Source organism: Gopherus flavomarginatus, chromosome 20 (genome assembly GCF_025201925.1).
Source record: "Gopherus flavomarginatus isolate rGopFla2 chromosome 20, rGopFla2.mat.asm, whole genome shotgun sequence".
In the NCBI taxonomy this organism is placed as follows: Eukaryota; Metazoa; Chordata; order Testudines; family Testudinidae; genus Gopherus; species Gopherus flavomarginatus.
The window spans coordinates 3,431,268-3,453,184 of record NC_066636.1 but is presented as its reverse complement, the minus strand read 5'-3'; the positions used below and the strand labels follow the sequence as shown (position 1 = coordinate 3,453,184).

Genomic DNA, 21,917 nt, shown 5'->3' with positions numbered 1-21,917 from the left:
CAGTGCCCCTCAGTCCCAACCCACAGACCCCCGCCAGCCCAGCCCTGGGGTGCCCCCTCCAACCCAGCTCTGCCAGTGCCCCTCAGTCCTGACCCACAACCCCCCACCAGCCCAGCCCTGGGCTCCCCCCAGCTCAGCCGGTGCCCCTCAGTCCCGACCCACAGCCCCCTGCCATCCCAACCCTGGGGACCCCCCTCCAACCCAGCTCTGCCGGTGCCCCTCAGTCCTGACCCACAACCCCCAACCAGCCCAGCCCTGGGCTCCCCCCAGCTCAGCCGGTGCCCCTCAGTCCCGACCCACAGCCCCCTGCCATCCCAACCCTGGGGACCTCCCTCCAACCCAGCTCTGCCGGTGCCCCTCAGTCCTGACCCACAACCCCCCACCAGCCCAGCCCTGGGCTCCCCCCAGCTCAGCCGGTGCTCCTCAGTCCCGACCCACAGCCCCCTGCCATCCCAACCCTGGGGACCCCCCTCCAACCCAGCTCTGCCGGTGCCCCTCAGTCCTGACCCACAACCCCCCACCAGCCCAGCCCTGGGCTCCCCCCAGCTCAGCCGGTGCCCCTCAGTCCCGACCCATAGACCACTGCCATTGCAGCTCCTGAATACTGGGCGCTGTTTTGTGGCTCAAGAAGGGGATCTTGGAGCCAGGACTCCTGGGTTCTATCCCTGGCTTGGAGAGTGGGGTCTAGTGGTTAGAGCAGGGGGCTGGGAGGCAGGACTCCTGGGTTCTGCTCTCAGCGGCTCCCCACTGCCTGGTCTTTGTCCAGTGTTAGCCTTCAGCAGCCTGAGCGCTGTGGCTCCTTTCCAGTCCCCTCGGCGCTGGACGGTGGGCGGGATCCAGCCCCCTCTCTGCCCCCCAGCTCCACTCCACTGCACCAGGGTTCAGTCCCCCCAGGGCGAGCTCCCAGTCCGCCCCCTCACATCCCGGTGCATCTGCCGAGCCCCCGTCCAGCCCCCCCGGGGCCAGTTCGCGCCCCACTTAGCCCGCCCCGCAGCTCCCGGCCCCGCCCCCGGGCGGTGCTAGCTGCTGTGGGTGGGGGGCTGCAGCCGGCGGAGCGGAGCAGACGGGACGAGAGGCGGGAGGCAGCGCTCCAGCCGAGGGACCCAGGAGTCCGGCCACTCTCCAGCGCGGTAGGTGCCCGGCTGGGGCTGGGGATTGGGAAGAGGGGCGGGACGTGTCCCCTTGGCCTTAAGTCTATGTGTGTCCCGTAGCCCCCATCTCCCATAGCCCCCACAGCCCCAGCCCCCAGCATAGCCCCCGTCCCCCCATCCACCCACACCATATCCCCCAGCCCCCTCCATCCATATCCATCCCCCTCGCCCCCATCCCTTCTTCTCTTCATCTGTCCCCCCTGCACCCCCCTCCATCCAGCCCCCCCCATAATCCATCCTTTGTAGAGTATGTGTGAGATCTCCCCAATCCACCATCCCCCCTCCCATAGCCCCACAGTCCTCCAGTCAGTGGCGGCTCTAGACATTTTGCCACCCCAAGCACGGTGGCACGCCGCGGGGGGCGCTCTGCCGGTCGCCAGGCCCGCGGCTCTGGTGGGCCTCCCGCAGGCGTGCCTGTGAAGGGTCCGCTGGTCCCGCGGCTCCACCGAAGCCGCGGGACCAGCGGACCCTCTGCGGGCACGCCTGCGGGAGGTCCACCGGAGCCGCCTGCCGCCCTCCCGGCGACCGGAGCCACCCCTGCCTCCAGCCAACCCCCCGTGTACTTCAGTAGTCCCAACTGTTCCTCCATCCATCCATTGCACCCTCCCCCATAGCTCCCACCCCTCCCTTCCTTGATCGAGTCCCCCAGCCACCCCTCTGTCCATCCCCCCATCTCCATTCAGTGCTATAGCCCCCACCCTTCCCCCCATCACCAAACCCTTCATCTATTTCCCCTCTGCCCCGGCATCCACCTCTCTGTGTCTTCTTACACCCTCCATCCTTCCCCCCAGCCCCATACAGCCTTGCATTGCCCTTGGTCCCCATCCAACCCTCCACCTGCACCCCCTTCCCCTGTTCCCGGCTAAGTCCCCATCCGCCTTCAACCTCCATCCATCCTCCCCTCCCACATGCCTCCATCTCCCTGCTTCCCCATCCATCCATCCATCCCTCTACACCCCTTCATCTCCCCATCCCCTTTCAATCCTCTATCCCCCCCACCTGCCTCCATCCCCCACCTATCTATCCATCCCTCCCCATAATCTATCTATCCCCATACACCCCTCTATCTATCTATCTATCTATCTATCTATCCCCACTCTGTCTATCTGTCTAATCAACGGCTGAGATTTGACCTGACCTGGTGAGTTCAATGTGATGCCCTGTCCCAGCCCGAGGCCTGTGAACAAACAGCATAGGGCAGAGAGAGGAAAAGGGGTGCATAGGAAGGGATTAAGGAACATGTTGGGGGACAGAATGAAGGATGGACAGGTAGGTGTACTGGGGGGGTGCATGGCTGGATGGATAGACAGGGAGATGGTCCAGTCTCATACCAGCTCCATGGTTCCTGGTGTTCATTGGCCAGATGGCAGTGCCCAGACTAGGACCCAGGAGTCCTGGCTCCCAGCCCCCACCTCTAACCCACTGGACCCCACTCTCCTCCCAGAACTGGGGCTCCAACCCAGGAAGGTGGATGTTTCAAGTCAATCATTCTTTAGGACTCCTGGTTTCCATTCCCAGCTGTGTATTGGGAGTGTGGTCTAGAGAGAAAGGCCCATCCCCAGAGCCAGCCATTCCCCCCCCCCACCCCCGGGGCCGGATGGGAGCCGACGCCCCCTAGAGGTGGAAGGTGGCCTGTCCACTGCTCCAGCTCGCCAGGGCTGGAACATTCTCTGTTTACCTACTGCAGAAAACTTTCTGGCTTCCCAGCAACACCGGGCTGCACCTGTTTGCTGCTGTCCATGCTCGGGGCCCCGTGCTGAGGAACCGTTAATGGGATCGACTTGTTCCTTCTGCGTCACACAAACACCGCCCAGTAGGCAAGAGATGCATGTCAGCACTGCCCTGGGCTGGGGAGAGCAGTGGTATCCAGTGGTTAGAGCAGGGGGCTGGGAGCCAGGACTCCTGGGTTCTATCCCAACTCTGGGAGGTGAGTGGGGTCTAGTGGTTAGAGTGTAGGGGGGACAGAGCCAGGATTCCCAGGGGAGTGGTGTCTAGTGGTTAGAACAAGGGGCTGGGAGCTAGGACTCCTGGGTTCTATCCCCAGCTCTGGGAGGGCTGTGAGATCCAGTGGTGAGAGCAGGGGGTTTCAGGCAATCCTTATAGCTCTGGGGGATGTGAGATCAGCCCCACTCCCAGCCAGGATGTCCAGAAGCAGGAGTGGACAGAGCCACGAGTCCTGCTCCGGTTCGTGCCAATGGGCCTGCCCATGACCCCATCCCACGGGGACCCGGCTCTGTCAGGGATACAGGTTTGCTCTAGTGATGAGCTGGCTGCGCTCCCGGCCCCAGGACAAGCCTCCTTCACGGCTGAGAGCTCCAGATGCTGAAGGGCCTGTCGAACGCCCTCCTGGAGAACGACCTTGAAACAGATCGGGGCCTGCCGTGCTCTTGTGTGTGTGTGTGATTGCGGGACCCCTGAGATTGCTGCTCAGGGGGGATCCCTGCTGCCCCCCTGCAGGAGGAGCTGAGCCCTGCTCTGGATCTGTGTGTGCATGCACCAATCCTTTGGTGTGACCATGGTGTGTGGGTGTGTGTGTGCACCTGCCTTTCAGAGAGCAGCAAAAGTGTGTTGGACGAAAACCAACACACCCCACTTCACACCCTGGCAGGAGTCTGCTTCACTAAGGAGTGTCTCTGACTGTGTGCCTGGTAGTGGGGCCCTGATCTCCCCTGGGCCAGGGACTGTCTCTCATAGCAGGGCCTGGATCCTTAACCCCCCCAGCACCCAGTGGTGGGGAGTCCCATGGGTTAATGATTTGCTGTGTGGCAAATCTGTTTCTTTCTTTCAGCCTTTAGCATGTTGTGTAAACACTGGCTGCTTTTCTGCCCCGGACTCCAGCTCTCCAAAGCGCTTAGGGAAGGATATTTATTGCGATTTTTCTGATTTTTCTGCACATTGGCCCCTCGCAGCCTTTAGATCCGTTCCTGGAAATTGGGAAGTGCTGTTTGGCTTTAACGTCACCCCGCACCATTAGCACCGACGCCGGGCAGAGTCACTGGGTGGCTGGGGAGGGACAAAGGGCAGAGAGATCAGACACCCCTGGATGTTAGAGACGCCTGAGTACAATGAAGATGCAGCCCAAACCCACAGAGAGAAATGTGGAGCCAGGACACTGGGGTTCTGTCCCCAGCTCTGGGAGTGCAGGGGGTCTAACAGCTGGGACTGGCAGAGAGAACTCCAGATCCTACTTCTATTGGTGGTTTATTTGGATATTTGGCAATTACAGCTGTGTCCAATACAACAGAAGAGCTGTGACTAGAACCCAGGCTCCCAGCCGCCCCCCTTCTAACCACTAAACTCCATAGCTGGGGATAGAACCCAGGAGTCCTGGCTCCCAGCCCCACTGCTCTAACCACAGCTGTGAATAGAACCCAGGAGTCCTGGCTCCCAACTCTAATCATTAAACTCCACACCTGGGGATAGAACCCAGGAGTCCTGGCTCCCAGCCCCAACCACTCTAACCACTAAACTCCACACCTGAGGATAGAACCTAGGAGTCCTGGCTCCTAGTACCCCCTGTTCTAACCACTAGACCCCACTCTCCTCCTAGATCTGACCACAGAACCCAGGTATCAATGTTGATCCAATTCCCCTGCACTGGGTGATCCTTCCCCGTGTGGCATTGCTGTGTGGCTGTTTCCTGGCTGCCCCACCCCAGAGGCGGCTGCATCTCAGTATCTTGTCACCAAATCTGATCAGCTGCTGCCTCAGTAGTACTCAAAAGCTTTTCCCCATCACCGCAGGGCAGGCTGAGGCAGAGCAGATCTGGGTTTGATGGTTTGTGGGGGGCTATAACCCCCATTTTCCCAGGGTCCCCTCACCAGGTGGGGGGCATTGGGCCAGGCCCAGATGGGGAGTGTGGGGGGAAGGGCAGTGCAGGTACATTTAGGCTCTGAGGTGCTGAGCTGAGCAGAGGGTCTGGCCAGTGTGACTGCGGCCCAGAGCCCTGGGCAGTAGCTGGCATTTCTTCCTGGTCGTTTAAAGCTAGTGGGGCCTAGTGGTTAGAGCAGTGGTGGGAGCTGGGAGCCAGGACTCCTGGCTTCTCTCCCTGGCTCTGGGAGGGGAGTGGAGGTCTAGGGGAGTCAGCACGGGGTGGGCTGGGAGCTCCACTGACCACCAGCTCCCCCAGGCCATCAGAGCCCCCAACACTTCATCCCTCACCCATTTGAAGGAAGGGAAATTGGATTTCCTGCTTAGATTCTCGATCAGGATGATGAGAAAAGCCCTCCCACGCCAGCAGCAAATCTCCCCTCATTAGATCCATCCATCAGCCTGTCCAGCTGCTGCTTTCGCTAGCCAGCTCTGCATGCAGCCCAGCTCTGCCGGTGCCCCTCAATCCCGACCCGCAGCCTCCTGGCAACCCAGCCCTGGGCTCCCCACACCCCTTCAGCCGTGCCCTGACCCCTGTGCTCTGCCACTCACTGGCCTGCTGGGGTTGGACACGTACCTCCCATCCTGAGTCGAGCAGCTCGTCACCTTCCTAATGGCTAGACGAGGCGCTGCGACTCAGAGTGTGTCTACACTGCGATTGCACACCGGGTGCAGACATGCCCCAAGTCGTCCTCTAAGCAGGTGCCAGCCATTAGCGGCTGGGCTGGGGCCGCCAGTTCCTGGATCTACAGTGCAACCTCCGCTAGGGCTGGAAGACGTAAGGGGATACTAGCCTACTATATCTGCCAGGTAATGGAGCGACTCTCTTAGCTCACGTGGGCTGTGCTGTTGATCTAGAGAGGCCCAGGGTTCGAGCTCTGCTGACAGCCTGTGGCCAGGGAGTTGTTACATGAGGCTATGTGGGTATAGTGTGAGGTTGGTGCCCTCTATAGGGGAAAGGCCCAGTGTCCTATTCCCTGTCCCCCTACTCCGAGCCAGCCAATCCTCTGCCCTGGGATCAGATGGGAGCTGGCGCCCCCTAGAGGGGAAAGGTCCCAAATCCCCTTCCCCGACTCTCTGAGCCAGCCAGTCCCCCACCCTGGGTCTGGCTCGGAACTAGCAACCTCTAGGGAGGAAAGGCTCTGTGCCCCTCAGCCAGCTACTCCCCCACCGTGGGTCCGGATCAGAGCTGGTGCCCCCTAGAAGGGAAAGGTCCCATTCCCCACCCTCCTGAGCGAGCCAGTCCCCTGCCCTGGGTCCGGATCAGAACCAGCGCCCCCTAGGGGGGGAAGGCCCCGTGTTCCCCAGTCCCTGAGCCAGCCAATCCCCCATCCTGGGTCCGGATCGGAACCAGCGCCCCCTAGGGGGGAAGGCCCCGTGCCCCATTTCTGGAGCCAGGGAAAAGCAAATGTACTGTTTAATCCCCTCGGATTTCCGAGGGAAGCGCCAGCTCAGAACGGAATAGTTCTGGAGTAGCAGCAGGTGGGCTTGGCATTGTGGGGGCAATGAGCAGAGATTGGGGGCTGGGGTGAAAAGAGGGAAGATTTATTCCCCCGGTAAGAGCAAAGAGAGAGAGAACTGTGGAGCAGCAGGTCCTTTATTCCCATGATGGCTCCACCCAGCTGCCTGACCCCCGATTGGCACCACTGACCTGTGGGTTTTAGGGCATTTTGGAGGCTCTGTTGCCAAAACAGGAGCTTCCTTCAACCTTAATGATGCAGTTATGAGCTGATCTTGGTACTTGGCCTGCCCCTCAGGCAGAGCCTGCCTCCCTTTTATAGACTGGGGGAAACTGAGGCACAAAGTCACTTGCTCAACGTTACATAGGGAGTATAGGGCAGAGCTGGGAACAGAACCCAGGAGTCCTGACTCCACCTGCCCAGCCCCCAACACTTTAACCGTTAGACCTCACTCCCCTCCCAGAACTGGGATAGAACCCAGGAGTCCTGGCTCCCAAGTGCCGGGTTAGCCTGTTTATTCTCCTAGCCAGAGAGGCGCCCGCGGGGGCCTGTGTCCTCTCCCCCAGCCCTTCGGGAGGGAGGCGTGGGGCGTTCTGTTGGGCAGAGTGCCGTTCAGCTGCCGTGTCGTCTCCTAGCGGACGAAGGGCCGTGGGAAAGTGTGGGGTTGTTGGCCCGCAGTTTGCAGGCAGGGTTGGGGGGATCTTGCATTGCCGCGGTTCCCATGTTCTCACCCGCTGTCTGACAGATAAGGGAGAGGAGAGATGACCAGGCCAATCTGGGGCATGCAAATGCGCCGACTTCAAAGAACACAAATAAGCAATGTACACACATGACCTGGGCTGCCCTGCCTCACAGCGCCCCCTAGCACCGCTCTGGGGCATCGGGGCAGCCCTGTCTGCCAGGGGAGAGCCCCACCCTGCTCAATGCAGCACAGCCCCCCCCAGTGCCACCCCTGGGGCCAGCCCTGACTGCCAGCAGAGAGCTAGTGTAGTTAATCTAGCAGGAGAGAGACGATGGGATGAGAATTAAGCCCCCGGGCCAGTCACAGGAACTGCAGCTGGGAGTGACTCAGGCACTGTCCCGGAAAGATGAGCCAAGCCCTGGATTGAGTTAGGCCGTTATTATGCAGGGGAGGAGACACCTTGTAACTGACTCGCTGTCAGTCTCTTGGGAGACAATTTGTTGCTTAAACCCACAAGGAGACACCAAGAGCTCCTGATGTATCAATGCCAACAGCTGCCTGCCGGTGCTGTCCCCAGCTCTAACCTGTCTTCCCTCACCTTTGGGGACAGAACCCAGGAGTCCTGGCTCCCAGCCCCCTGCTCTAACCTGCTTGACCCCCCTCCCAGAGACAGAACCCAAGAACTGGCGCTGATCCAGTTCCCCAGCACCAGGCGAGCTGTCCCTGTGCCGCTTCGCATCCTGGGGCACTGGGCACAGTCTCTTCCCCCACTCCCTCTTGCAGTGGGGTGGGAGGAGGGGGCTACATTGGCAGGGGATCAGGAGAGCTACTTGGGGTGTCCTGGTTGCGTGTGTCTGCTGGGCCCTGCTCTGTGTCTGTGTGTGTCCCCCTGTTGCTCCCTGCTGGAGGGGCTGGGCCCGGCTCTGTGTGTGTGTGTCTCTGCTGCCCCCTGCTGGAAGGTCTGGGCCCAGCTCAGTGTGTGTGTGTGTGTGTGTGTGTGTGCGCGCGCATGTGTCTGTCCCTGCTGCCCCCTGCTGGAGGGGTTGGGCCCGGCTCTGTGTATGTGTGTGTCTATGTGTGTGTCTCTGCTGCCACCTGCTGGAGGGTCTGGGCCCAGCTCAGTGTGTGTGTGTGTGTGTGTGTGTGTGCGCGCATGTGTGTGTCCCTGCTGCCCCCTGCTGGAGGGGCTGGGCCTGGCTCTGTGTGTGTGTGTCTGTGTGTGCGTGTCTTTGCTACCTCCTGCTGGAAGGGCTGGGCCCAGCTCCGTGTGTGTGTGTGTGTGTGTGTGTGTCCCTGCTGCCCCCTGCTGGAGGGGATGAGTCCTGTTCTGTGTGTTAGCCCTGCCCCCTGCTGGATACGCTGCGTCAGACACTGCTCGGTGTGAGCACACATGCATGCATCCCTGGCAATGCAGGGCTCTTTCTGTGCATTCCCGGCTAGGAGGGGCTGCCTGGTGAGGCTGCCTGTCTGGGACAGAGGCAACGGAAGTGCATGGGGGGTGCATGCTGATGGGGGGGAGGGAGAATGAGCTCCCCCCATGGCCAAGAGAGAGCGATTGGGCTGGGGAAAGCAGGGGCGACACATCTGGGCTAGGGCTGTCCGGTTCCTCCAGGGTTGTCATGCACCAGCCGTGCTCTGGTGGGGTGGGGAGGGAAGGAGGGAGAGGTGCGAGCGGCTGCCAAGAGTGGGCCACTAAAGCAGGTTTGATAGCCAAGCAAAATACTCCGCTGGCCACTCAGATCTCAGCCCCTGAGCCAGCCAGTCCCCGTCCTGGGGCTGGATTGGAGCCAGCGCCCCCTAGAGGGGAAAGGCCCAATATCCCTTTCCCTGCTCCCACTCAGCTGGCGCCCCCTAGAGGGGAAAGGCCCTATATCCCTTTCCCTGTCCCCATTGAGCTGGCACCTCCTAGAGGGGAAAGGCCCCATGCCCCATTCCCTGCCTCCCTCCACCCTCCCGAGCCAGCCAGTCTCCTACAGGCTAGACTGGAGCCAACGCCCCCTAGACGCGAAAGGCCCTATATCCCTTTCCCTGCCTCCACTGAGCTGGCGCCCCCTAGAGGGGAAAGGCCCCTTGTCCCGTTCCCTTCCCCCACTGAGCTGGCGCCCCCTAGAGGGGAAAGGCCCCATGTGCCGTTCCCTTCCCCCACTGAGCCAGCGCCCGCTGGAGGGGAAAGGCCCCACGTCCCAGGCTGACCCTGTCCCCGCTCTTTCCCCAGGTGCGATGCCCCCAGCATGGCCCCACAGCCCGAGGAGCGTGCCCTGTACCTCTCCATCTACCTGCTGACCATCCTGACCGGCTTCCCCACCAACCTGCTGGCCCTGCACGCCCTCATCCGCAAGTTGCGCTGTAAGGCCACCCCCAACTGCATCCTCCTGCTCAACCTCACCCTCTCCGACCTCTGCTTCCTGGCCTTCCTGCCCTTCAAGGTGGCCGAGGCCGGGGCCGGGCGCTGGCCGCTGCCCGCCTTCCTCTGCCCCCTCAGCGGCCTCTTCTACTTCAGCACCATCTACTCCAGCACCCTCTTCCTGACGGCCGTCAGCGTGGAGCGCTACCTGGCCGCGGCCTACCCCATCCGCTACAAGCTGCGTCGCCGCCCTGCCTACGCTGCCCTGGCCAGCCTGGGCCTCTGGCTCTGCTCCTTGGCCCACTGCAGCATCGTCTATGTGACCGAGCTGCAGCCGGGCGCCGGGCCGGCCAACGCCACCAGCACCTCCTCCTCCAGGGACCTCTGCTACGATGACTTCACCCCCAGCCAGCTGCAGCTGCTGCTCCCCGTGCGCCTGGAGCTGGGCATCGTCCTCTTCCTCGTGCCCTCCTTGCTCACCTCCTTCTGCTACTGCGGCTTCATGTGGGTGGTGGTCTCCTCGCCCCACATCCGCCGGGGGAAGAAGCAGCGGGCCGTGGGCTTGGTGGCGGCCACCCTGGCCGTCTTCATCATCTGCTTCACGCCATACAACGTCTCCCACGTGGTGGGCTTCGTCCAGCAGGCCAGCCCGCCCTGGCGGGACAAGGCCCTGCTCCTGAGCACCTTCAACGCCAGCCTGGATCCCGTCATCTTCTACTTCTCCTCCTCCGCCGTCCAACACTCCTGCCGCAGGTTCATGGCCCGGCTCTGGGGCGTGTGCTCCCTGCCTCCCTTGGCCAGGAAGGTCTTCTACCGCCAAACGGAGAAGCTGACACCGGAGCAGTCCCAGGAGCAGTGCAGAGGCCTTGGAGGTGGCCAGGTTTGCTGCTCCAAGCTGTGATCCCAGCAGTCACCCGGCCCCCAGGGACTGACTCGACTGTGGGGCGCTCCAGTGGGTTAGGAAGGCAGGACTCCTGGGTTCTATCCCTGGGGCTGGGGTCCAGTGGGTTGGAGCATGGGGCTGGGAGTCAGGACTCCTGGATCCTCTTCCCAGATCCACATCTTTCCAGAGCCGCCCTCCCTCCCCCGCTGCTCGGGATCCCCTCTCGGACACGACCAAGCTGGAAAGCCCCAACCTCAAGACACGATCTCTTCCCAGAGCCGCCTTCCCTCCCCTGCTGCTCGGGATCCCCTCTCTGGAGCCACGACCAAGCTGGAAAGCCCCAACCTCAAGACATGCTCAGGTCAGGACTGGAACCCGCCGCTGAGCCATGTCAGGGCCCTGAACCCCCTTCCCTTCTGCATCAAAGGCCTCTGCCCGTTCCCTGCCCTGCGAGGCTGAGCAGACAGAGCCCAGGTCTCGTGGCCTGCTGCGTGACCCCAGGCAAGTCACTTCCTCACTCCGTGCCTCAGTTTCCCCCACTGTACAGTGGGGATAATGACACTGACATGTAAAGCATTGTGGGATTTGGGGACGAAGAGCCGGCTACTGGGACATCATCATCCTGGGACAAATCGGGTGCCTTCCTGTTGCAATTATTAGCAACGCGGCCTTCCTCTCACAGATCCTCTGACTCAAACCCTCCACCTCGGTACCAAAACACACCCCTCTGCCTCCTGCTGCAAGGCAGCACTGCGGTGGGCGGTGCCAGTCGTAGGCTGTTCTCTGGGCTGGCGAGATGGCGCCCTGCCCGCAGTGCACCTCCACAGCAAGAGGGGGCGACAGAGAGCAGTGGGAGGCGTCCTGCTGGCAGTGCGGGGCATGGGTTTGTGCAGTGTTGAGACTGCAACACCTCCCTCTGGTGGAGTCACTGGGTACTGCAATGCCTCAGGCACTTCCACCGCCCCCTGCTGGACTCTCGCGAAAATGCATCCCACTGGTGGCCTCATCTCAGACTTTGATCATCCATTTTGCTGCTACCTCCCGGATTTGTCCTCATCTCTGGGTAGGTGTCCAGCCAAAGGTGCCTCATTAGGCTCTGTAATCATGGCAACGAGAAGCCAATTAAAGCGGCCAATGCAGGGCATTAAAGCAAGAGACTTGGAGTCAGTCAGGGGCCACTGGTTTCTATTCTGGAGAATGTGACATGGTCTGATTAGCGAGGAGATAATGGAGTGTGTGAATGGGGCAGAAAGAGATAATGGTCTCTCCACCTACAAACGGGACTGGTTAGCATGAGGAGGGGCTGGGAATCAGGACTCCTGGGTTCTGTCCCAGCTCTGGGAGAGGTGCAGAGTCTAGTGGTTAGAACAGGGGCTGGGAGTCAGATCACCTGGGTTCTCTTCCTTGGTTGCCTGTATCTTATCCCATATCTATGCCTTATTTTTCTCCCCCTCCCACCCCCGTACAACATGGAGAATTATATTGATCCAGCCCCTGGAACAATAATAACATTTAATTAGCTAATGTTTGCAAAGCACTCCATGTACCTAGCTGGGAGACAAGAATAAACCCTCCACCCTGAGTGCGAAAGGACTTTGAAACAAGCGATAACTGGCAGCTCCACAATATACAGGAAATCTTGTTAGTATACAGAGGGGAAACCGAGGCACAGGGCATGTACAGGACTTGCCCACACTGACACAGGAATGGAACTCAGGAGTCCTGGCTGCCAGCTCCCTCTCCGCTAATCACTAGATCACACCATTTCCATGCAATTTGTAAAGGAGACTTGACTCTCTTAGGCAGAAAGATGCTATAGCTTGAGGGCCGGACCCCCAGCTGGGGTCCATGGGCCTGTCACGGACTCTCAGGTCGGGCCCACTCTTGGCCCTGTTTGGTCCGTGGGGGGAACCCCCTTCAGTGCAACAGCTCTTCTCGGGGGTCCGCTCTCTCTCGGGGGTTAAGCCCCTCCGCCTCCTGAAACCACACCTCTCTGAGCCTTAGTACACCTGTCTCTGCCACGGGCCCCCTCAGGGAGTCCCCTCACTCTGGACTCCCGGGGCCTCTGCTCCCAGAGGGAATAATGCCGCCCTGCTCTCTAGCCCGGAGCGACTCTCAGCCAGTGTAAAACAGGAGGGTTTATTGAGCAACTGAACACAGCACAGGAAATTCCCAGAGCCTCAGGCCTGGTCTCCCTCAGCACAGCACATCCCAGTCTCCCCTGCATCCAGGTGGGCTCTGCCTGCTCCCCGTCTCCAGCCCAGAGACCCTGCGCTTTCCCGCTGGGCATCTGATATCATCTCCCCCACATCCTGCCTCTGTCTTCTGTCCAGGTGAATAGGTCGCTGGGGCCCTCTCTCTTCCATCCTTTGTTCCCCTCTGGCTGGAACGGGTTGGTCAGGTCACCGGGGTCCTCTCAGCCCTTGTTAAACATGCAGCACACAAGGAAACTGAGGCACGCACCCGCTATTCACATAAAATGCTACAAAAATCTCCACTTTGTCACAGGGCCATAGTTCCACTGACATCAATGGTGACAGATCTCTGGTGCCAGTCAGTCACATCAGCGCGGATTTGTCACCAGCTGGGGATCTGGCCCAGTGTTCGAATTTATGTCTCCTTCCAGCTGAGAGGAAGTGGCACAACCTCTGATTTCCGTGCTAAGGGCTGTTTGGAGATTAGTTTATCTGGAGAACCAGGCAACCTCGAGAGTTTAGATAAGAGTGCGGCACTGAAATCTGACTGCCAGGAGGGCACAAGAGGAGAAGGGCTGTGTTCAGCTTGTTTCATCTGATAAGGGCTTTATTAACAGCTGCGGCCATCTCCACTGGTGCAGAAGAGAGCGGAACAGTTTAGACGTCAGTACAGGCCCCACAGCTGAGCCGCTGTAGGAAGGCTGCAGTAGTTGGCTGTTACGCTATGATGGAGGGCTAAAGGAGTCACCTCATCAGCTGGCAGGAGTAGTAGGCTGTTATCACCTTGTACTGTATGTTTAACAGCCAACACAACAGAGAGAGGGTGTGCCTGGTGCTGAGATGCAGCCACCTCTAGGGCAGGACAGCTGGGGAGGTTGTGAGATGGCATTTGGCCAGGACCCCAGGGTTCATGTCCTGATCCCTGCAGACCGTGCCAGGGAAGCACTGGGGTTCCCGGGGTTGTCAGGCGGGGGGACGCTAAGCAGCACACAGGGAAGGGACAGCTGGCTGGCCACAGTGCGGAAGGAGGAGCCCTGGCTGCAGCGGGAATGCGAAGGCTGCCAGGAATGTGCCATCCGCAGCGCAGACACTGATCAGAGATGGGCACAGCTCAGCCTGGGCACATGGCGTGCCAGAGCCGGGGCAGTGGGGGTGAGGGCGGGAGGGACTGAACCTCTAGGGGGCACCTGCCTGAGTCATCACTCTCCCCCGAGCCCCCAGCCCCCGCCCGCCACCCCCCAGTCGTTCACCCTCAGCCTCTCACCCTTGACTCCCTGTGAGTCACAGACAGGCTGGAAGCCAGGACTTCTGGGTTCCATCCCTGGCTCCAGGAGAGGTGTGGGAGTCTAGTGGTTAGTGCGGGGGGGATGGCTGCTAGCCCAAACTTCTGGGTTCTCTCTCAGGGAGGGGAGGGGAGTCTAGTGGTTAGAGCGAGAGTGGCAGGGCTGGAAGCCAGAACTCCTGTGTTCTCTCTCAGCTCTGGGAGGGAAGTGGAGTCTAGTTGTTGGAGCTGGGGGAGGGCTGGGAGCCTGGACTCCTGGGTTCTGTCCCCAGTTCTGGGAGAGGAGTGGGGTCTAGTGGTTAGAACAGGGGAGGGGAGGGGAGCCAGGACTCCTAGGTTCTCTCCCCATCTGCATGACCCAGGCCAAGTCCTTTCCCCCTCTCCCGAGTCTCAGTTCCTTCTATTGCCCGAGCCCCCCGGAATCCAAGCAGCTGGTGCAGCTCCTGGCGATGGGGAGCCCATGGAAGGGCGCCCTCTGGTGGTGAGTCCCAGCACTGTCCGGACCGATTCCTTCTGTGACAGGGCCTCACCCCCCTGGAACGGGCGGCGTCGCCCTAGGCCGGACCTCAGACAGGCTAGAAGGAAGGACCATGAAGAAAGGGGGCGTGAGCGCGGCTAGGAGTCCAGCAGGTCAGCAGCGGACCCTCCCATCTCCATGTCTGGCCCCTGGGATCTAACCCCCTGGGAGGGACTCCTGCCTCAGTCGCCCTAAAGACCCACCGCAGGGAGCCTTGCTTTGGGGGTGTGTGAGAGACAGCGACGGCACCGCCCAGGTCCCGTGTCCCAGCCCCCCGCCCTAGGGCTGGATCAGAGCCAGCGCCCCCTAGAGGGGAAAGGTCCTGTGTCCCAGCCCCCCGCCCTAGGGCTGGATCAGAGCCAGCGCCCCCTAGAGGGGAAAGGTCCCATGTCCAAGCCCCCCGCCCTAGGGCTGGATCAGAGCCAGCGCCCCCTAGAGGGGAAAGGTCCCATGTCCCAGCCCCCCGCCCTAGGGCTGGATCAGAGCCGGCGGCCCCCTAGAGGGGAAAGGCCCTATGTCCCAGCCCCCAGTCATAGGGACAGATCAGAGCCGGCGCCCCCTAGAGGGTAAAGGCCCCGTGTCCCAGTCCCTGCCAAGCTAGGGTCTCCCTCCCCGTCCCTCCCTTTGGGGTCTGATGCCCTTTGGCGTTTACTCTGCAGATTTTGAAGGGGCCCAGGGGGTCGTGGGGGCAGGAGTCTCTTACCAGCCAGCCCCACGCCCAGGCTGAATGCCCCCAGCAGGACTATTTTCAGGAGGTTGAGGCCAGCGATCAGGGAGGGGGAGTCCTGGCGCTGCGGGTCTGGAAAGGGAAAGCCCCAGAGTTAAGGATGCAGGGCACATCCGGATCCCCAGGAGGCTCCCAGTGGCCCTGTGGTGCCCAGGGCCTGCAGGTCTCTCCCCAGGCAGATGAGCTGTACCGAGCACATAGGGCTGATGCCCAGTACCTTCCCCCCTCCGGCTGGTACCCACCAGCCCTGCAGCCCCTCCTGAGGCAAACGCCCCGGCCTGTCACTATGTGAGATGCTCTGCATCTAGCCAGCAGCCTCAAATCCTCCCCAAACCTTTCCCCATCACCGCCATCGTTCCCTTGCCCTGTGGGACTCCCCGCCACTGGACATGAGCAGGGCCAGCCCACAGGACTCGCCGCCACTGGACATGAGCAGGGCCAGCCTGTGGGACTCCTCACCACTGGTCATGAGCAGGGCCAGCCCACAGGACTCCCTGCCACTGGACGTGAGCAGGGCCAGCCCACGGGACTCCTCGCCACTGGACATGAGCAGGGCCAGCCTGTGGGATTCCCCACCACTGGACATGAGGAGGGCCAGCCCACAGGACTTTCCGCCACTGGACATGAGCAGGGCCAGCCTGTGGGACTCCCCGCCACTAGACATGAGCAGGGCCAGCCTGTGGGACTCCCTACCACTGGATATGAGCGGGGATAGCCCACAGGACTCCTCACCACTGGCTACAAGCAGGGGAAACCCATGGGACTCCCCACCACTGGACACAAGTGGGGCCAGCCTGCAGGACTCCCTGCCACTGGACGTAAGCGGGACCAGCCCATGGGACTCCCCACTACATGAGAGGATTTGGTCTGCCTCTACTCACCATAGGTGTAGTCTGTGCTGAGGGGTTTCTGCAGGGACGGGTGCCCCACCTGACAGGTGTAGGTGGTTCTTGGCCCTGATGAGGGTAATTCCAGAGTGGTGGAAGCCTGGAGGGATCTGGTCGGGTCCCCACACTCCTGCAGTGGCTGGGTTGGGGACAGACGTACGCTGCCTTGGTACCAGGTGAGCCGGGCAGGTGCGGGGTAGAAACCAGAAGTTCTGCAAACCAGGTTCCATTTCGACTCTGGCTTTGGGTGGAACTGGAGGAAAATAACTGGGTGGGAAGGTTGAGCTGGGGTGGAATGGGACAGACAGATGGGGGGTGGGCGACAGACAGACCAACAGAGCCAGAGAAAAATAATCAACCTGACACATCTTGGGAAAGACTCATAAAGACATTGCAAGAGTGGACTGGGACATGGGCCTTTCCCCAATAGGGGGTGCCAGCTCCAACCTGGCCCCAGGGCAGGGAACTGGCTGGTTCTAATCTCACATTCCTGGAGCAGCTCTCATCCCCTCCAGCAGGGGGCAGCAAATAAACACACAGAGCAGTCCTCATCCCCTCCAGCAGGGGGCAGCAAACACACAGTGCAGTTCTCATCTCCTCCAGCAGGGGGCAGCAAACACACACACAGTGCAGTTCTCATCTCCTCCAGCAGGGGGCAGCAAACACACAGTGCAGTTCTCATCCCCTCCAGCAGGGAGCAGCAAACACACAGTGCAGTTCTCATCCCCTCCAGCAGGGAGCAGCAAACACACCAAGCAGTTCTCATTCCCTGCAGCAGGGAGCAGCAAACACACCAAGCAGTTCTCATCCCCTCCAGCAGGAGGCAGCAAACACACACACACACACACACACACACACACAGAGCAGTTCTCATCTCCTCCAGCAGGGGGCAGCAAACACACACACACACACACACACACACACACACACACACACACACACACACAGAGCAGTTCTCATCTCCTCCAGCAGGGTGCAGCAAACACACAGTGCAGTTCTCATCCCCTCCAGCAGGGGGCAGCAAACACACACACAGTGCAGTTCTCATCTCCTCCAGCAGGGTGCAGCAAACACACAGTGCAGTTCTCATCTCCTCCAGCAGGGGGGCAGCACACACAGCGCAGTTCTCATCCCTTCCAGCAGGGGGCAGCACACACACAGAGAGCAGTTCTCATCCCTCCAGCAGTGGGTGGATGGACCAATAAACACACTCACACGGGAGCCATGAGAGCCTAGTTTAGTGTGGGACAAAGTTCCCAGCCTCTGCCTGTGACCCCGCAGCCTTCCCCGGAGGATGCAGGCAGGATCCCTTACCATAAACACGCAGCTGGGTCCCGTTGCCTCGTGCCTCCCCGGTGCCCCACAGCAGCACCCGGCAGACATATTTCCCAGCATCCTCTAGGCTGACATTGGTGATGGCCAGGCTCCCTTCCCCTCTGCGCAGGAAGGTGTCGGGATAGGCTAGCGCAAAACGGGCTCTCAGGGGCACAGCAGCCTCTCCTCCTGGCCCGCCTCGGGACCAGGAGACGGCGCCCTTGTCCAGGGACAGGCCCCGGGAGAAGGTGCAGTTCAGGGTGGCATTGTCTCCTCGGATGACTCCCACCTCGGCCGGAGATTGCACCACGGTGAGGTTGGCATCTGTGCAGAGACACAAGCATGGTGAGTAGTTACAGCAGGGTCCTATGGAACTCCCTGTCACTAGACGTTAGTGGGGTGTTTCTGTGGGACTCACTGCAACATGATATTAGTGCATTTTCTTCGTGGGACTCCTAGGTTCTGTCCTTGGCTTCGGGGAAGGCTGGGGTCTAGGCCTCTTGGGGGGGGTCACAAGGTTATGTGTGTGGGGGGGTTAATTTATAAGGGAGGTTTGCACTAATAGGTCACACTCATAGGTTTGCTATGTAACAGGGGTCACTGGTACAAAAGTTTGAGAACCAGTGGGTTAGAGCAAAGGGGAGGGAGAGGGGCTGGGAATCAGGACACCTGGGCTCTCTCCCTGTCTCCGTGCAACCTTGGGCAAGTCACATAACCACATCATGCCTCAGTTTCCCCATCGTGTCACTTCCCTAGCTGCATACGTGCAGGGCTGCCCAGAGGATTCAGGGGGCCTGGGGCAAAGCGGGGGAGCTGCAGCACTTGTACTCACCTGGTGGCAGCCCGGGTCTTCGGCGGCAGGGGGGGCCCTTTAGTTGCTCCACGTCTTCGGCAGCACTGAAGGACCTCTCGTGGTCAAAGACCTGGGCCAGGGCTTGTGGGGAGCCTGGGGCAAATTGCCCCACTTCCCCCCCACCTCTGGGCAGCCCTGCATATGTGAGCTGGGAGCAGGGATTTCTGTGCCAAGGGCTCTCAGCTGTCTGCTAGGCTCTTGAGCAGAAACTCCCCCCCACACACCGCCCGCTACACACATTAAATGTTTGTGCTCATGTCTCACACTCATCCGGTTTAGTTCAAGAGAAGCTGGCGTCAGGCCAAGCCAGGTAAGGAGGCCATTGGGAGTGGGCAAAGCGAGACTCAAACCCAAACGGCGCAGATCTCATTAATGGGCTAATTGCCACGCTGGCTACACGCCAGTGGATTACACAGCTCCGGCGGTGATTTGGGGGAGGGAATCGCAAACCCAGAAGGGGGGAAATTGGGGACACACAGCCCCCCCCCCCGGTGCATCTGATCGGCACAGCTGGCTTCCGGCACTGACTGCAGAGTGGCCAGCCAGCCTCCTCCTGCCCCCAACTCAGCTGTGCCCAGCATCCCCCCATGGGTCACAAACATCGAGGGATGGAAAAGTGTGGGGACACGAGGGCATAGAGAAAGCCCCTGGCATGGGGGAGAGAATCAAGGATCCTGCTATGTGGGAGGGGAGGGGGAAAAGATGCACACAGAACCTCAGGGATGGGGGGAATGGGGGTCAATGGAGCCCCTGGCATGGGGGTCACACAGAACCCCTGGGATGGGAGGAATGGGGGTCACACAGAGCCCCTGGCATGGGGGGAATGGGGGTCACACAGAGCCCCTGGCATGGGGGGAATGGGGGTCACATGGAGCACCTGGCATGGGGGTCACACAGAATCCCTGGCATGGGGGGAATGGGGGTCAATGGAGCACCTGGCATGGGGGTCACACAGAATCCCTGGCATGGGGGAATAGGAGTCACACAGAGCCCCTGGCATGGGGGGAATAGGGGTCACATGGAGCCCCTGGCATGGGGGTCACACAGAATCCCTGGCATGGGGGGAATAGGGGTCACACAGAGCCCCTGGCATGGGGGGAATGGGGGTCACATGGAGCACCTGGCATGGGGGTCACACAGAATCCCTGGCATGGGGGGAATGGGGGTCAATGGAGCCCCTGGCATGGGGGTCACACAGAATCCCTGGCATGGGGGGAATAGGGGTCACACAGAGCCCCTGGCATGGGGGGCATAGGGGTCACACAGAGCCCCTGGCATGGGGGGAATAGGGGTCACATGGAGCACCTGGCATGGGGGTCACACAGAATCCCTGGCATGGGGGGAATAGTGGTCACACAGAGCCCCTGGCATGGGGGGAATAGGGGTCACATGGAGCCCCTGGCATGGGGGTCACACAGAATCCCTGGCATGGGGGGAATGGGGGTCAATGGAGCACCTGGCATGGAGGAAAGGAAAACGGGGGGATGACAAACAGAGCCCCTCACATGGGGGAGAGGGAAATGGGGGGCACAGAGCCCTGGGCATGAAGGAGGGGGACCCAAATGTGGCAGAGGAAGAAGTAGGAGGTCCACAGAGCCCTGGCAGGGGAGAGAACGGGGGCCCCTGGTGTGGGGGGGAAGGGAGGAATGGGAGGGGCACACAGAGCCCCTGGCAAGGGAGAGAACGGGGTTCACTGGTATGGGGGCAGGGGGCAAAGCAGGGCTTGAGGGAATGGGCAGGCAGAGGGGTATGGGGTTGCACAGAGAAAGCCCGGTGTGGGAGAGAAGAATGGGGGACAATAGTGGGTGAAGGGGGCTATGGGGAAAGAGTGGGAGACCCTAACATGGGGGGAGGGGAGAAGGAGGGCAGTCAGAGCCCTTGGAGTGAGGGAGGAGTTGGGAGGGGTTCAGGGAGTCTAGAAATAGAGGGGGAAGGGGCCCCAGGGGAGCGGGGTGCAATGCGTTCAACCTGCAGAAGCAACACAGAGCACGACCCATTAGTCTTCCCAGCCAGCCATCCCTGGCGCTTCATACCTAGGGTCCTTTGTATCACAGTAACAACTAGAAATCCCGCGTCGTGCTGGGCGCTGCCCAGACACAGCGAGAGCCAGATCCTGCCTCAGCTGAGATCAGGGCCCGTCGTGCCGGGCGCTGCCCAGACACAGCCAGAGCCAGGCCCTGCCCCAGCTGAGATCAGGGCCCCATTGTGCTGGGCGCTGCTCAGACACAGCGAGAGCCAGATCCTGCCTCAGCTGAGATCAGGGCCCGTCGTGCCGGGCGCTGCCCAGACACAGCGAGAGCCAGGCCCTGCCCCAGCTGAGATCAGGGCCCCGTTGTGCTGGGCGCTGCCCAGACACAGCGAGAGCCGGGCCCTGCCTCAGCTGAGATCAGGGCCCGTCTTGCCGGGTGCTGCCCAGACACAGCGAGAGACAGTTCCTGCCCTTTCCCAACTAATCAGGCAGTTTCCCAGGGGAAGGGATCATTCTAGCCAGCCAAAGGCTGTTTCTGCAGCTAACTGGCCTGTTCACAACGCAGGGCCCTAGAGCTAAGCCGGGCTGAGATGCCCGCAGGGGCTGGGACCATGAAGGAAGAGATCACGTCTTGCTGCGTTGCTACTTCCCTGCCCCAGGAGCAGGGGGTCTGCGTGTTCCCAGTCCCTGCCCGTGCACAGGATCACCCCAAGGAGCAGAGCGACACCCTCGTCGCCCCCTCCACCGAGCAGAAACTGCCCACTCCTAGGGAACTGCTAAACGATCATGTCTTTCCTTGCCCTTTGGGTAGAGCCTTCCCAGGCTGTGCCCCTTTGTGCCGCCTTCCCCATGTCCACACAGTGGGCTGACTCGCTCTAACAGGACAGCGATTCGTTACAGTGGGACAACTTCTGTGTGCAGACAGGCCAGAGTAGGAGAAATAAAAACATTTCAGAAGAGATAATAACACAGGGGTCCTGACCCTCTGCCCTACCTTCCACTCCTCTCCCAGAACTGAGGCTAGAACCCACGAGTCCTGGCTCTCAGTCCCCTGTTCTAACCACTAGACCCCACTGCCCTCCCCAAGCTGAGGCTAGAACCCAGGTGTCCTGGCTGCCGCCCCTCTGCTCTGATCACACAGGGGTCTATGGCAGACACACAGCTCCTGTTCCCCCACCCCTGGATGGAGGGTGCAGTTCTCATAGACTCATAGACTTTAGGGTCAGAAGGGACCAATATGATCATCTAGTCTGACCTCCTGCACAAAGCAGGCCACAGAACCCTACCCATCCACTTCTATAACAAACCCCTAACCTGTGTCTGAGTTACTGAAGTCTTCAAATTGTGGTTTGAAGACCTCAAGCTGCTGAGAATCCACCAGCAAGTGACCCATGCCCCACGCTGTAGAGAAAGGCGAAAAACCTCCAGGGCCTCTGCCAATCTGCCCCGGAGGAAAATTCCTTCCCAACCCCACATATGGCGATCAGCTAAACCCTGAGCATGTGGGCAAGACTCACCAGCCAGCACTCAGGAAAGAATTCTCTGCAGTAACTCAGATCCCATCCCATCCAACATCCCATCACAGACCACTGGGCATACTTATCTGCTGATAATCAAAGATCAATTGCCAAAATTAAGCTATCCCATCATACCATCCCTTCCGTAAACTTATCAAGCTTAGTCTTAAAGCCAGATATGTCCTTTGTCCCCACTCCTCCCTTTGGAAGGCTGTTCCAGAGCTCCACTCCTCTAATGAGTTCTCCCCCACCCTGAGAAGGAAGGT

General features: G+C 60.5%; 1 protein-coding gene across 1 annotated transcript; it reads left to right on the top strand.

Annotated features, from left to right (window-relative positions):
• The first annotated feature begins 1,094 nt into the window (after positions 1 to 1,094).
• LOC127037970 (free fatty acid receptor 3-like) lies at positions 1,095 to 10,408 on the top strand. Its single transcript, XM_050930237.1, has 2 exons — positions 1,095 to 1,130; positions 9,379 to 10,408. The coding sequence occupies exon 2, from the start codon at positions 9,395 to 9,397 to the stop codon at positions 10,406 to 10,408; it is 1,014 nt and encodes a 337-aa protein (XP_050786194.1). The 5' UTR covers positions 1,095 to 1,130; positions 9,379 to 9,394.
• The last annotated feature ends 11,509 nt before the right edge of the window (positions 10,409 to 21,917 follow it).